The sequence below is a fragment of the Falco cherrug genome, chromosome 6 (genome assembly GCF_023634085.1).
Source record: "Falco cherrug isolate bFalChe1 chromosome 6, bFalChe1.pri, whole genome shotgun sequence".
In the NCBI taxonomy this organism is placed as follows: Eukaryota; Metazoa; Chordata; class Aves; order Falconiformes; family Falconidae; genus Falco; species Falco cherrug.
In genome coordinates this window covers 6,955,626-6,971,223 of record NC_073702.1, presented here as the reverse complement: position 1 = coordinate 6,971,223, position 15,598 = coordinate 6,955,626, and the positions used below count along the sequence as shown (strand labels likewise).

The following is a 15,598-nucleotide window of genomic DNA, read 5'->3' as shown; positions in this document are numbered from 1 at the left end:
TTGTCCTCTGAAGATTCCTATCTAATGGCATCCTGAATTCACTGTCTTAGACTTAGATGTTTTACACTTAGATCTTAGCTGTTAGACGTAATGTTTAACCATTGAACACTTAAATTGGATGAGACATAACTCACATGTGAACCTCACCAATTTTTTTTTTTTCCCTCCAAAAGTTTCGGGATTTTTGAGTGATAGACTTTGTGGTGTTAAAAAGTATTCCCCATCACAGTCTGCAGGTGAATTCCTATGTTTATACAAATGCAAACAGAACGACTGAGGGGGCAAAAAATCGTCAGGTAATGCAATAGTAGTACCTAGATAAGAAAATGTCAGGTCTGCGATGCAGGCTCCTGTTACTTGAACTAACAGAGTACCAGCCTGGAGCCTCCCTAGGTGGTGATGGAACCTTGCCAGCAGCTCTCTCAGGCTTTGCTGTGGTAGGGTCTCCCAAGGTCCGTGGAAAGCCCCCAAGGCTTTGGGAAGCACACGGACACTGGGCCCACAACTACTATACCTATTCTTTTCCAGACTTGCTGCTTCTCTCCCTTCCCCTCAAATGTATTAATATTTTAGTCATGTCTCTTCCCAGTTTTAGCTCTTCATCTCACTTCTTACTTACAGGTCCCAGACTCCGCTCTACAGGCCTCTCTCCAGACTGCCTCTGAGACCAAGACATCCAGGCCCGATGTCATTCATTAGGAAGAACCTGTCTCACGCCCTTTGTTTTCCCAGTCTTTTCCCCATTTGTCAGCACTTAGACCTCTTCCTGTCCTCAGTCCTTTACCCCATTCTTCTTATCCTGTTAGTGCTATTTCTCTCTTCCAGTTTCTCTTCCCATCTATCTTTCACCCTTAACACAGAACCTATTCTTCTCTGGCATCACGACATTCCTCTTTTCCAGTCCAAATTGTTCTTCCCATGCTCAGTGCTTTCTTTTTCCAGCTCCTTTTCTAGCCGTTCTTGCTTTGCCTCTGCAGCCTCACTCCTTGGTGACTTGTCCTGCTCCTTCCCTCCTCCTGTTCTCCACTGCCCGTTAGGGAATTGGATCCAGTCTCCTTGTTCAAACACGGTCTGTTCTCCCCACATCTTTCCCCACATCTACTGGAGCAAGCTCCTCCAGGATGCCTCCCCAGGACTTAAGCTCTTTGATCAGCCGGACACAATGTCGCTCGTGAGCTCAAGCCCTAGTCCATTTGTCCCCTGGGCTCAGCACACACGGGTCTCCTTTTCTCCTCACCTCTCTCCACACCCAGCCTGGTTCCAGTTTCAGGGCTCTAGGTGCACCAACAGGCTCTGCCATGCAGGTATGGGAGCATGCTGGAGAGGGAAGGGTGACCCACTTCACATGGAAGAAGTTGCTGTGACCCTGGGGGGTTTGCTCCAGGATCTCACTGTCTCTGTCGGTCTGTCTGTGGGATGGGGGTGGTGTGAGTAGGAGAGGTGAGTTGGCCTTAAAAGAAGCCCACAAGCTCCTTCCAAAATCTGTGAACAGGCTCCCCTGATCAGTAATGATACAGTGTGGGAGGCCATGTCACGGGAAAACGTGGTAGGAAGTCAGGCAGTCAACAGGGCCACAGGTAACACCTTGAAGGTGAAAAATCGAGCTGCCTTGGCAAACAGGTCCACCACTACCAGAATGGTTGTATTCCCCTGTGAGGGGACAGGTGTACTGTGAAACCTCTGGGTGCAAGCTGCCACAGATGGGCAGGAGGGGAGAGGGTCTCCCAGAGCCCCGGGGCCTTTGCAGAGGCCACTGGTGTGGGCATAGGTCTCGCAGGCCAGGATGTAATCAACTACATCAGCCCACACTCTGGGCCACCTGTCTGCCCAAGTGATCAGGTGGTGTCCTCCAGCAGCCACCATGCCTGGCTGCAGGTGCAATGGCTGGGGACTGGTGTCTGCCATGGTTCCTAAGCAATGTATTGCTGCTTGCTTCAAGTAAAAAAAAAAAAAAAAGGTCTTTTTCTTGTAAGCAGAGGAATGGAGACAAGAGAGGCTGCAGACCGAGTTCCTCTTCATCTCCTTTTCCAGGCTTAGTCTTCCACTGGGCTAATTAAACCTCCCTACTGCCTCCACTGAACATCATTTCTAGTCCTGATTCTCAGTATCCCACAAACCGCCACCTCAGCCCCACTTCCCAGTGTGTGTGTGCCCCCACAGCACTTGTCCACTTCTTCCCCTCCTCCTCCTCCTCCTCCTCCTCCTCCTCATCTTTCTGTCACCCTCCTCTTTCTGCAGCCCAAGTGTTTGAGCCATGCAAAGGAAGTGGAAGAGAGCAGAAGAAGAGCAAGCGCCTCCCAGTTTGGAGAACTTGCTTCAAAACCTACCCCAGCCTCCAGCAACACAAAACTTATGTTGCAAGGATAGCCTTGGTCAGTTCTGGGTGAAATAAGCCCTAGGCAGATTTAATTCTTCGAGGAATTTAGTAAGTAAACTCTTCAAAGTCATTTCAGTGAGCCACTCAAACTATCATTTTTATAGACCTGGAAACTGGCTGAATATGAGTGGATTTTCAGAGAAAAAAACAAAAGGCAAAAACCTGGTGCAATAGCAAACTTCATGGTCCAAAACCATGCAGTGCTCCTGTACTTGTTAAACTCCTCCTCAAAAAAGGCACTGTAAGTTTTTTATGTTGCAAGATGATGTCTCTACCATTTCTCCCTCATTCTTGGAAATGGTTCAATGAAGTTTGAGCCATCTTATTTAGATCATAGTTTCCCCAAAAACTAAGCCTGAATAAATCTACTATGGGAAAATTTAGTAAAAAAAAAAAAAAAAAAAAAAAAAAATCTGGAAAGCTATAAGCAATGTAAATTGTGATTTTTAAGGGTACTGACAGGCAGCCTTAAAAATAAGCGGCACCAATATTTACCTCTGGTACCCCTGTCATGTATCTGCAGCTTCATTAAGACAGGCAGACTACCAGCCCATACACCAAGCTCCATATTCCCTGTGTTCAATGCTACTGTTAAGGATCACTGGGATGCGAACATGCAATGAAGAAGTACTGAAATTCCATCATAATGGAATTTGCAGCTTTCAAACATCCGTCACCAGAAGCCAGGGAGGAACCACAGGGCTAGGTGGTCTCTGTCAGCGCTTGTCTCCTGGCGCCTGTGTAAGAGCTCTGACATCCCCGCAGTGCGGTACGAGTGTACTGTGTGTACTCCTCAGCGCTGCCACTGCTGTCATTAGGACTCACGTTGCCTTTCTCAGGTGCTTGTTTGTCAGAGGTACAGCTCGCACATCACTGGTTCTTGGAATTCATTCCCTCCTGCTAGATGTTAAATGCTGCACTATATACATCACCAGCTTAGCGGCATGCATCCTTTTTGAGACCTGATGCTGTGCTGATGTCTTAGAGACACAGGAGAAATTGAAAAACCACCACTCTGCTTCCATGGCTATCTTTTTAGCCAGGAAAGCAATAAATCTGAAGAAACAGTTAATTGGATGGAACGTTGCAAGAGGAGAGATCACTGCTAAGGGACTGTATTACCAGAGGAGTCGGATCAGGACATTCCAATGACTATCTAATTTCTTCATCTCTCCTGTCAATAGCTGTTGAGCAACAGTGACTTCATTTCATTTGGCTGCCTCTCACTTCTTTTTAGAGGCAAGGGGGCAAACCCTGCCAGTGCCACGCTGCAGTGCCACGCGCTCCAACTGCAGCAAACGCTGTGACATTATGCTGCATTATGCTGAGCCAGCCAGACGCTTCTGCTGAGCCCCAGCATTAATGATGTATCAGTGTTTCACTGACTTCCATTCTATTAAAAAGAGTTACAAGATTGGTGTTTAGCACTGATGTCTCCGTTCCTTATCTGCACAGAATTTGAAGTGCCCATAACTCAACAGCAAATTATATTCCTATTTTTTAAAAGATCCCTGTAGCCGGTGGCTGATCCCATTACACATTCTCAGTCCCTTAATGTGTCGCTTCCCCATGTGGATATGTTATCCTTTACCATTTGCCAGCCTGGGCCTGGGAACGGAGTGCAATGGGGGAGGGAAATGCAGAAGCCCAACACCTTGCCACATGGATGTGCAGGGGCCTCGAGCAGGTGTGCATGTACCACGCACACAAACACAAATGCATTGCTTATTCCCCAGCAGATGCCAACGATCACCCCAACATGCTCACGTGACCACAAAGTTTGTAATGACATCAGGGCCGAGATCAGTCTGGGAAAGGTGGAGGTTTTCAGCCTCAGTGACAGAGCGGACTGTAAAGCTGTGCATCTTTGCTGTTGAACCCTCCAACCCTAAGTCACCAGCAACTAGGTTCCCAATAGCACAAAGAGGGCAAAAGGACACGTGCTTTCCTGGAAATGCAGCCCTCCTTTTCAAAGAGTTTTCCTTCCAGTGTTCCTGCAACCCTTCATGTCCACTTGAATACAGGAAAGGGAAGAATAATTTTCTCCATAAAATGAAAGAATGTTGGCTAATACTGTGACAGCCTAGTCAAAATCCAGAGAGATGGTGAGAAGTGGGATGTCTCCACGAAAGAGCATTCCATCCTTAGGACTTCAAACGTACTCCTCTGTAGGAAACACCAGGCACTTGGGTTAAGTGGAATTACACTGAATATATGCTGCATTTTTGTATATAGATAAGATGGAAAAAACACACAACAGCAATAGGACAAGCATGGTCTTTATTAGCCAGAGCAGTAGTTTTATAGCCATTGGTAATGTGAATAGACCAATCTGCTGATTAAGCTCTGTTCCTTTTTTTTTTTTTTTCCCCCATAAGGAAAATTAATTTGTATTTATTTTATTTCTTAGGACTTAATTTGGATCACATATTATTTACTGACAAAAAAATTCATGTTGTGGAAATGTTGAGCCAAGCCCACTTTCAGGTACATTGGTGATATTGAAAATACTGTATAAAAAATAAATAATGGTGAGGATGGAGGTTGATAAAACCATCTTTGTTCTTTGTTCTTTACAAACTGATGTTTTACATTCAAATTATAACAGAAAAAAATGCCCTAAATATCATAACACAACTAAAAAATGCTTGATGCCTCATAAAGACATGACTGCAAAGTTTCCAGTAAAGTGATTATAATTGCACACAGATGAACCTCTACCAAAGCTGTGCACATAAATCTCCTATGCAAACTCTGCACTTACTGGCAAAACCCCGACCCATTTATGGGCTAATAAACCAAACATAAATAAGCAACGTACGCATGTACAGTCAGTATCTGTATGGAAAAGCCAGGCATACGCTTAATTTCCAAAACCCAGCCCTAAAGTGTGGCCAAAATTGGAAGCATCAAGATGAAGGTAGGCTAGAAAATACTCAAGATCAAATTTTGTCTGTTAAGCAGTTTCCTCAGTCCAGTCTCAGTAAGCAGAGGCGCAGTTCCACGTCTGACCTTGCCTTTCTCACTAAAACAAAGTCCTAACAAGACCAATCCAGTTCTCTCCCTGTATTAACTCACGCAAATTTTCACAAAATGTCCCTGTTTTACTAATAAGTGAGAGTTGTCACTGCCTTCAGAGAGGCTAATATGAAGCCAGCTGAGTGTCCTCTGTCCAGATATTCCCATGTCCATGTGTGATTAGCACTGTCTTGTCAAATTTAGCTCTAAACCATTTGTGAACACCTTCTTTGTTTATACTAGCACACTCCAATCTGCACAGACTTCTGTGTTTGCTCTTCTGCGTATCCTATTAACAGTGCATCACATTTCGAGTTGTCATACTGCAGAAAGCCACAAAAGCACTTTTAATCAATCTAAATCAAACCAAGTGAAGTACTTTCATTCTGGATAAATACTGCTTGGTATATATTCTGAGAAAACAAAACCGGGTTTTGGTTCTACTGCTGTAAATCCAGAGTGACTGTACAAGAAATATTTGTAATGCATTTGAAATTTTTCAACTGCAATTATACAAAAATTTCTATAAAAATCAAACTGTGGCTAAACAGAGTTGAACCCTGTAAACTGCCAGCTATGACCTGCTTGGAATGTGGTATAAGGAAATTTAAAAAAAGAATGATCTTGAGAGAAATTTTCAAGAAGCTGAGAATTGATGGAATGCCTAGGTATTTTTATTATTGCGTAAGAGAGCAAATCATATTTCAGTTTAATTTCACTATAATATTTAAAGCACAGTGTATTAGATCTTGAATCCAGCCTTGCTTTACTAAAGGCAGTCTAGTTATTTATGTACAACCAATAACAACCTTCCGCTCAGGAGTTACACTGCTTTTTTAAAAGCTGAAATACAAAAAAAGCAGGAACTGAGGTACAGAAAGGAGAACACCATTTTAATTAGATGAGTCAAGAATGCATGAGGGAACTGCCTCTATCAGACTTTATGCTGAATTCAGAACTATGCTTTTCACTACTATAGGTAAAAAAACAGTTTTAAGTGTGTTCCATCACTCCTGTTTGACCAAGTATTTGCTCAGCAGCTGTATGTAGCTCCTGCCTACAAAGGTTTTAGCACAATTACACTGTGGCTCGGATGGTAACAGTTAGTGCTACTCTTGCTCTATGCACAAACTGAAAAAGACAAGACAGCCCTACCAAAGAATCTTCTAGCCTTGATCTAACGATTTCTAGCCTATGTTTCAAGGCCAGTGGGAAGATGGCAAAATGTTAGGGATTTTGGGGGGATTTTTATGGCATCAATGATAACAAGTTATTATTGCAAAGACAGACATTTGTATTTCTCTCAATAAACAGAACCGTATTACTAAACTGTAAAGCCAAGAAGAGTCATATAGTGTGAAAATATGCAGGGGAACAACAGCTGTTAGTCATTATTTTCTCCTTATCCTTTCAACACCTCTGTTTCAGTTTGCTCTCTAATGGGTAAATCACACTTTCTCCCTAGGCCATTTTTCTCATTTCAGACAGGTACTGAAAAGAATCCTGAGCTACAGGCACCCCTTCTTTTTTGCTTTTACTGTAGATGTTGAAACTCGGTTTTATGCTTTATCAAACAGATAAAGCTGTTCTGTTCTCTTAGCCCTGTGTAACTACTAATGTGATGGAGGATGTTTCTGCTTTTCTTTTTTAGGTAACAAACCTAGCTTCTATTTTTTTTTTCTACACAGCCTGTGTTATATTTCTCAAAAGAGAAATACCAACTACAAAAATTATTGCTCTCACTTCATTTAGGCAAAAGAAGAATCTACCATCAGACAGCTTTTAAACATCTGTTTTACGCTTTACCTCATCTGACAAGGTTTCACAATAGCCATTTGGAAACAAAGGAAAAAGAGATACAATTTTGCTTATGATAGAACTCAGCTTATTGCACAAGCTACTTGGCTCTATTCTCCATTTCTTAACTGTAAGATGACTATTTACTGGGAGTCTGAGCCTTTTGTTCACCCTGATTTTAATTAATCTAACTGTAGGCCACAGTGAAAATGAGGTAGGAAAAAACCGCAAACAGCTACAAGCATCACAGTGTAGTAAAATTACTCTGGAAATCTTACTCTTTTAACCATTTGGCTTAACCCTAATGTCCTACTAAATCGGGCTTTTCACTGTGAAATACATTTTCCTTTAATAACTATTAAAGTCCTAATTATCAATTTTTTTCAAGTGATGAAGCGGCAGAAACTTCAAAAATGACAATACATCCACTGACGAAGCTGGAGTGTATGCTTAACAGCGTGTGCAAGCCTAAATGCATGCACTCTTCCACCTATTTCTCTTCCAAAGAAAGAGGTTGCTTTTCTTCAGAAAGGCAATTCAGTCTACATCTGGTTTTGACTTAAAGATCTGAAAAAAAAAAATGCTATTAATCTAATGCTATTAATCTGATTACATTCCCAAATAGCTTCTAACATGTAAAAATTTTTTTACAACTGGTACTGCTGACACTATTTAGTGAAATGGATTGTGCTGAAGATCCTGTGGAGAAGACACCAGTAACCTATCTGCAGGTGTTCTTGGGCAGTGCTGAGGCAGACACACTCCTTATGGCTATGCTCAAAAAAGGAAAAAAATATTATTTCAAAGAGTACAGTGCCTCAGTCTTCATGGTGCCTCAGTAATATGAGTCTTTAAAGAGACAAAAGATTACGTGGGTTTGAAGCCCTCCTTCAGCATCTAGGGCAGCTCTATCCCACCAACCTCCTAGCCTCCCCAGAGCTGATATTATTACTGTTTACTACTCTTATATACAATCACTGTTTCCATCCCCATCACATGCATCAGCGACTGCAATCTCCGAAAGAAGAGAGAGAAAAAAACCCGAAACAACCCAAACCAAAAAGAGCTCCCATGGTGCTGGGGAACGTGGAAACGGATGACTTTGGCACGAAACCTTCCACCTGTAGCAACAGCATCTGATGCTGGCAGCACGACTCCTAGGTAAAAATACCTTTAAAAAGAAAACAACAAACAACAAAATAAACAAAAAAAACCCCAACAACCAACCAAAAACACACACAAAAAAAACCCCAAACAAAAACCAGCAAACAAAACCCCAGCCATTATGCTAGGGAAGCAGTCTTATCTCGAGGGGAACACGGCACGGAGAGCGTTGGGAGGTGGCGCGCTCCGAAACGAGCACCCCCCTAAGGAAGGTCGCTATGTCCCCCACCCCAGGGTGACATGCCCTTGTGCCGCGGGGTCCCTGCCGCCCGCATCCCTACGCCCGCGGGCCGTGCCCGGCGGTGGCTCTGCCTCCCCGCACGCCGTGCCGCCGGAGGGGGCGGCTAACGGGGATTTAACAACGAAACGCCGCGCTTGGGGCGGCCTGACCCCCGCCGCCGGGGCGGGAGAGCGGCCGGGCACGTCCCCGGGGCTGCCTCCCCTCGCCTCGCCCCGCGCCCCCCGCCCCGTTCCCACAGGGAGCCCCCCGCCCGGCAGCTGCCATGTGTCGGCTCAAGTGCGATTAACACCGACCCGCCACATCCCCCCCCGGCCATTTGGGGCTTGCACGCGTCCGCACCCCGTGTTTACACAGCGGCGCCTTCGCGCGGAGCCTTTTTGCTGATGGCGCTGGCAAATGAGCCGGGGGAGGTGGGCGCCGTGGCGCGCAGCGGCCGCCGCCGGCTATAAAAGCCTGCGGGCCCGGGGCGGGTAGGGCCAGGCGAGCGGCCGCGACCGGCGGAGGATGGAGGGCGGCAGGACGGGGCGCGGCGGCCCCCGCCCGCCCTCGGCGGCGCTGCCCCCCCGGGGCTGCTCGCCCCTCTCCCGCTCGCCCCGGTGCGGGGCGCGGCCCGGCCCTGCCCTCACGGCCCTGCCCTCGGCCCGCAGGCCCGCGCCCTTCTGGAGACCCTGGGTGCCCGCGCCGGGCGAGGCGGCCCGGCCGAGCGGCCCCGCGGCGGTGAGTGGGGCGGCGCGGCGCAGCGCCTGCCGCCGGCAGTGCCGCCGTAGCGCCCAGGCAGCGCCGGCGGGGCGGCGGCTGCTCGGGTGGGCCCCCCGTGCCGTGTGCCGTGCCCGTGCCGGCGGGCTGACCTCTGCTCTCTCCCCACAGCCTCACAGCCCCCGCGGGCCGGCCGGAGCCCCCCGGAAGCTGGCGCAGTACACGCACCCCGTCAGGTAACAACGCCGCCGCCGGGCCCCGCGCTCCCCCCCGCCCCGCTTGTTCCCACCCATAACGTGTCTGTAGGTGGGAAAGTGCCTCGGAGTGAGCGCTGCTGAGCTGGCGGGTCCCTGGGCAAACCGGGCCGCGACTTGCGGGTTTACCAGACCTTTGAGACGTTGAAATGCTTCTGTGGTGTGGGACTTGGGCATATCGCACTGTTAAGGTGTTGGGTGGGGTGTTTGTTTGTGGTTTTTTGTTGTTGTTTTGTTTTGTGGTGTGTTGGGTGGGTTTTTTTCTTGTTGTTTTTCTTTGTGTGTGTGTGGTGGCAGTGTTGGCTGGAGCACCTTGCTGCTCATTCCCATGCTCAGAATTAAAAAAGGAAGGGGAGTTTGGGGAGGTTGTGGCTCCTAGGCTGCTTTGCTGTGCGAGCCTCCAGTGTGCTGGGAAGCAGGGGCAGGCATGGAAAAGTGTGGCAGGAGGAGCGGGCATGGGCTGACCAAGCCAGCGTTGCCGAAGAAAATACTGGTGTAGCTACTGTTTTAATGGTGAAACTAATGGTAGTACCTGCACTGTCATTTCTGAAAAGCAAATAAAATAACTATGGTTGCATCTGCAGGAGAGTCTATGTTCAGAAGTACTAGTAGGTGTTGCAAGGCGCTTGAAGTAATTGCATGGGTAGTTGTTCCAGACGGGATGCAGCTTTCTCCCAAATCTAGGCTGATGCACAGACTCCCTCATGCCAAAGCACCGGAGCAGTCAGTGATGTCAGTCTTTACAATTTCTTAGAGAATGTTGCAGGGAACACTGGGAATGGAGACATGTTATAAAGCAAGTGTCAGTTACTTTGTGCTGCAAAAGAAGCAGTGTTCTTTTACAGTACAGTTAAACAGTAGCCTAGGAAGCACTACTTGCAATCTCTAGAAAACAATCTAGTTCTGTTTCTTAATGTATTTCTATTATAAACAATCTGTAATCAGTGTTTTATTATGTTGCAAGTTGTTAGTCTCTTAGCTCTTGGAGCTTCTACTGTCTGTTTCTTCAGCTACTTTCAAAACTGTAAGCAAAAGAGGATGCTAGATGAAAAGGAACGGGAACGGTGGAGTATATTAACAGTAATTACAGTATAATGTGTCACTAGCTGATAGCCCTTGCTGTGTTATTATCAGCAATTTTTTATGTTAATTTCCAGGTACAACACAATCTGTTAGATGATTCTTCTTGGAAAGATGGGTGAAATATCAAGGTCTGATTCCCCCCAGGCCTTAATCATTCCCTTCACTTTGAGATTTGTCTCACGGCACTGTAAACAACTACCTAGGCTGGGGACATTCAGTAACAAAATGAACTCAAAGTATATTGGGGATCCTGTTTGACGCCCATTATGTTCCCCAGGAATAGTTCCAATGGGGGCAGTACTTGGATCAGATCCCCACGTAATACTGTTAACAAGGTACCATAGTGGGAAGTTTCAGATTAGAGTAGTTGTGCTGCAAAACTGGCACTTTGTGCATCTTTATATATTCAGAAGAAAATACAGAATTCGGAGAATATTTTCTTTCCTATTTAAATGTAGAAAGTGGTTTAGCACTTGAGCATGTGAGGAAGAGCTTTGTAGGATGCTTGTCTTAACAGAATTTCACTGCTGTTTCTTGTCTGTCAGCCTCCAAGCAGACTATGTAATAGCAATAAGCAAACCTATTGTGTACTTGTTTCAGACTATTTTGGCCCAAATCAAGGTGCTATGATTATTTATATCAGGAAGCTGAAGCACTTCTGAAGAACTTCCCAGTCCAAGCTACAATCTCCTTTTATGAAGACTCTGATAGCGAAGATGATGAAGATGATCTGGAACAAGATTCAAGAACAGAATCAGATTGCTGATTGCAGCAAAGGGCAATGCAATTTCTAAGACTTAAATTAAACTTATTATAAAAATATATTATAGTATTTTTAAAGATAATTTATTTGTATGTAAATTATTCTTAATAAAACTGAAATGTCTTGTAATTTCATCTGAGCCTTTTCCCTTTGTTCTTTTCCTGTCCTGCTATAGGCAGGGACAGTATTCATTGGTATTTTTTAACTTCAGGTCTTATTATATATATTTATATATAAAATATAAATTCTAGGAGCAGAGCATGGATGCCTTGTTTTAAAGGGCTCTGTGGTTATGTGACTTTCTCAAAGGTTGGAGGACACAAGGAAAGCATTTTTACTGTGATTTGGTAGGCTCCCTCTGGAAGCGTATCAAGGAATCATCAGACTAAGTACCCCAATGTTATGCCAGCTATTACAACAGTTTCAAACATGGAAAGAGAAATGATACAGCTGTCTTCCGGATGGAGAGAAGGGTCCAAGTTTTACTCTGGTTTTTGCTTTTAAAGAAGGGGTTTCACTTGTGTCACTCAGGTGCTCTGATGTACATGAGCTACACTGTTCTATATAAATACAGTGTGGAACCTGTCAGTTTTGCTTGTACAGTAGACATGAGGAAAAAGGTCTAACGTGAGTCAGTTTGATGGTGCGTTTAGTTTTGATAACTGAAGTTTGGTATGAATCATCATGCAGGCCAAACCCTCTAAAGATAAAAACAAACAACAAAAAAAAAATGCAAAACGTTAATTCAAACGCCAGGGCTTCTGCCCGGGGCAGCCCTGGCCGATGCTGGGGGGTGTGCGCTGCTCGGGCGGGGCTGGCTCCGTGCCCGCAGCCCCCGGCGCGGCTGCCCCCACGCCCGCTCCCGGGGGACGCGGCAGGAGGCGCGGGCCCCGCTCGCCGCCGCTCTTCCCTGGCAGCGCGGGTGGCAGCGGCCGGCTGTGCCCGCCGGGATAACGCTGGAGCACCGTGCCTGGCGCTGGGACACCTGCAGGTAAACCCGGCCTTAGTGCCAGGGAAGACAGCTCCCCGGGGAGGCCGGGCGCGGGGCGCGGCGCGCTCTCCTCAACGCCCGCCCGCGCTGCCCCGGGGCAGCCCGCCCCCGCCCCGCGCCGGGACCCCCAGGCCCCGAGGTGTGCCAGCAGGGACGCCTAGTCCCGGGGGGTTCCACCGAGACCCCCCCGCCAGGCGACGCGGCCGGGCCGCTAGCCGTAGGCCGGCAACGGTAGGCCCCTGCCGCACCGCGCCCCGGCCCGGGCCCGCCCCCGCCCGCCGCCGCGCCTGCGCCCTGTGCCGGAGCGCTCCGCCCGCCCGCCGGGGCGCAGGCCGCGGCCCGGGCCGGCAGGATGCTGAACGTGCCGCCGCAGGCCTTCCCCGCGCCCGGCTCCCAGCAGCGGGTGGCTGCGGGCGGCCGCGCCAAGGTAGGGCCGGCTCGGCCGCCGCCGCGGGGTCCGGGCCTTCCCCGGCGCCGCGGCTCGGAGCGCGGCGGGGCTGCCGGTGGCTGCGGCTTGGGGGGGTGGAGAGCGCGGGTGAGGCCGGGGCCCCGGCCCGCGGGGGTCAGCGTTTTCGCCGCTTCTTTCCGGCCGGCTGCGTGGCCTGGCTTGCTGTCGGCGGAGCTGCCGCGGCTTGCCGGCGGTTCCCGGCCGCGGCTGGGGCAGGGGCCAGGGGCAAGGGTGCTTCTGGCCCCTTCCTTCGGAAGGTCCCAGGCTCCAGCAACCGCGGAGGGGCCGCGGCGGCTGCGGCAGGGCCGCCGGGCGAGGGGCTGACTTCGCTGCCTCGCTCAAAAATGCTTCGTGCTTCTCCTTTTAGGTGGTGGTGGCGGTGGCGCTTCCTGCGCTGCCCTCCTGGGCTGTCTCGGGTTCCTCCTGTGCAGGGACGGAGACTTTCAGCCTGAAAATTGTTGCATGCAGTTTATGTTTTACGTGTTGGGGTTTCGTCTTTGGAGTGGTTTGGGGGGCATTTGGTGTCTGCAGACCTCACTCGGAAAGCAAAGGCCTACTTAGGCTAAAGTGGCATCACACAATATGGTTCGATGTGCTCTTTAGATGTCTTGCTTCTGGTTTTGCTGCGATTTTGTAGGACTGCGATTCTTTAACCCTCTTCCCTGGTGTTAGAGTTTGGGTCACAGGGATTCCCAGCCTGTGGTGATGTTGAAAAGAAAGGTACTAGACACCCTGAAGATCTCGCTTTGGCTATGGCTAATACATCCCTGGTAAGCTGGAAGACGTCAGTCCCAGCTTTCTCTGGATGAGATTTCCAGTTGCTGTAGGGCTTGCAGAAAGTCTTTATGGGTGCTGCGAAGGTGAACTTCCCTACCTTGTCCTATCTGGCCACGATTTTCAAATCTCTCTTCTGTGTTGCTTACAGGTTTCTAGGCTGTATCTCAAATGATGCTGACAAAAACTCTTTACCACCACAGGAGCACTTGGTATCTGCAGTTTGCTTTGGGAAGAGTCATCTAAATGTTTGTTGATGTTCATTAATACCCTTGTCTGGGTTACTAGATAGGACGCTTCCTTAAGCACCCTTACTGCTGAGTAAAGCTCCCAAATATCAGCAAAGAATACAGGTTGTGTTATTTCTTCTTTTGTCTGAGTCCTTCTAGGGAGTTTGGAGAAGTGTATTGAAGCGCTCTTTTCTTCCTTTAGTGTTTAATAATGTTTGTACATTTGTTATTTTTCAGGTACCTTTAAAACCAGGAAGGAGTCTTATGGATTGGATTCGACTAACTAAAAGTGGGAAGGACTTGACTGGTTTAAAAGGGAGGCTAATTGAAGTGACCGAAGATGAGCTTGCTAAACACAACAAAAAGGAGGACTGCTGGATATGTATAAGAGGTTGGTTGCTGTGATATTGCTTCTAGCCTCGCTTCTCTCTTCTGTACTGAAAGGAGAAGCAACAAAAACCTACCAACAACAACAACAACAAAACCCACATGCCAGAACAAACTATGCGCCTTCTGTGTTTAGGGCAGGTGTAATATAACTGGACACAACTTTGTTCTTAAAGATTTTGTCACCAATATTTTTTCTACTTTCAAGCCTTTCTTAAGAAGTCTTCCAAGTGGGCATATTTTACTCATATGTTATTATTTCTATATGCAGATGTAAAGTAGAAGATTGTAGGTGATGCCTCAGATAACAAGGGCTTAGCAAGAATAAGGCATTAAAAATGTTGTCATGTACTTACACTCCTCAGTCTTGGAGAGTTTATTATCCTTAGCAGTTGACCATTTTTAGTGATTGCTGTAAAGCTTCCAGAGACACAAAAATATTAAAAATGTTACTTAACCCGTAGAATGGTCTTTGGGAAATAAGTGTGCAAGCCCACATATTACTTCATAAAACTGAGGCAAGTGGCAGTGGCCGCATAGAACAGTTGTAATCCCGATCTAGCATAAAAAATATCTGTGGTAACTAAGCTATTCTATGTATGGTATTAATGGAACTTTAGCTCAGTAGTTGGAAGTATCATATGTTATAAGTTTACAATGTGTGAGAGGTGGTTTGGAGCAGTAGCCATGGCTAGAAGAGTATTTGCAGTGCTGAAAATGAAGTTTGTTGTCCTGCAGAAAGCAGTAAAATATTCGCTCTCTAGTTTGATCATTCAGAAACTAAAATACATTAATATTGCCTTAAATTTGCTGTGAGGTAACGTCACTTCTATGAAGCAGACTAAGAAGATCAGAGGAGCTATTGTGACATTTCTCTAGGAAGAGTGGTTCATTTAGTGGCAACTGATCTGTTAAGGAGCAGCATTAATATTTGACGTAATGTCATCTCTGAACTCCAGCAAAAGAAAGTTAAGAATTTCTCTGTGAGGGTGACTGCGTTTTTATTGGGTGTTGAAGGGGATGAGGGTGAAAGTAAGGGTAAAATGTTATTCAGTACTGGCTTTTGAAGAAGATAATAGGATTGTTAATGCTCTGTGCGCTGCTTTTGCACATGCTAGCAAAACTATAGTGGGAGGAAAGCTAAAGCAAGCTTTTTACTGTGGAGGTCTGTTCTTTTCTCTCTCTCAAAAAGGGACATTACTACTGCAGACAGAATCACTGCTTAAAAATGTTTCTGTTTTGTTTTTAATCTCTTATTCCCCTTGACTGCATCTCTGAGGTTGGTTTTTACAAGAATTCCATCATGCTGTGTCTGTATCTGTCTTTACATTTTTCCATCTCTTTCCTTTTTTCTTGGACTACTGATGAAAAAAAA

At 46.9% G+C, this 15,598-nt stretch overlaps 2 protein-coding genes across 4 annotated transcripts in view; both read left to right on the top strand.

Moving 5' to 3' along the window:
• The first annotated feature begins 8,993 nt into the window (after positions 1–8,993).
• Positions 8,994–11,527, top strand: RIPPLY2 (ripply transcriptional repressor 2). Its single transcript, XM_055714243.1, is given in 5 exon segments — positions 8,994–9,013; positions 9,015–9,088; positions 9,091–9,314; positions 9,465–9,529; positions 11,231–11,527. Coding segments are annotated over 5 exon segments (549 nt in total). The 3' UTR covers positions 11,397–11,527.
• A 742-nt stretch (positions 11,528–12,269) lies between these two features.
• Positions 12,270–15,598, top strand: part of LOC102055858 (cytochrome b5 reductase 4) — a 44,616-nt gene continuing 41,287 nt past the window's right edge. For 2 of the 3 annotated variants that reach the window (XM_055713956.1, XM_055713955.1), the window contains exons 1-2: positions 12,690–12,811; positions 14,074–14,227. In XM_055713956.1, coding sequence (XP_055569931.1) covers positions 12,737–12,811; positions 14,074–14,227 — 229 coding nt within the window. In that variant the 5' untranslated portion in view covers positions 12,690–12,736. Of the gene's footprint in view, positions 12,385–12,689; positions 12,812–14,073; positions 14,228–15,598 lie in introns of those variants that run through there. The other variant, XM_055713957.1, reaches the window with a different exon arrangement.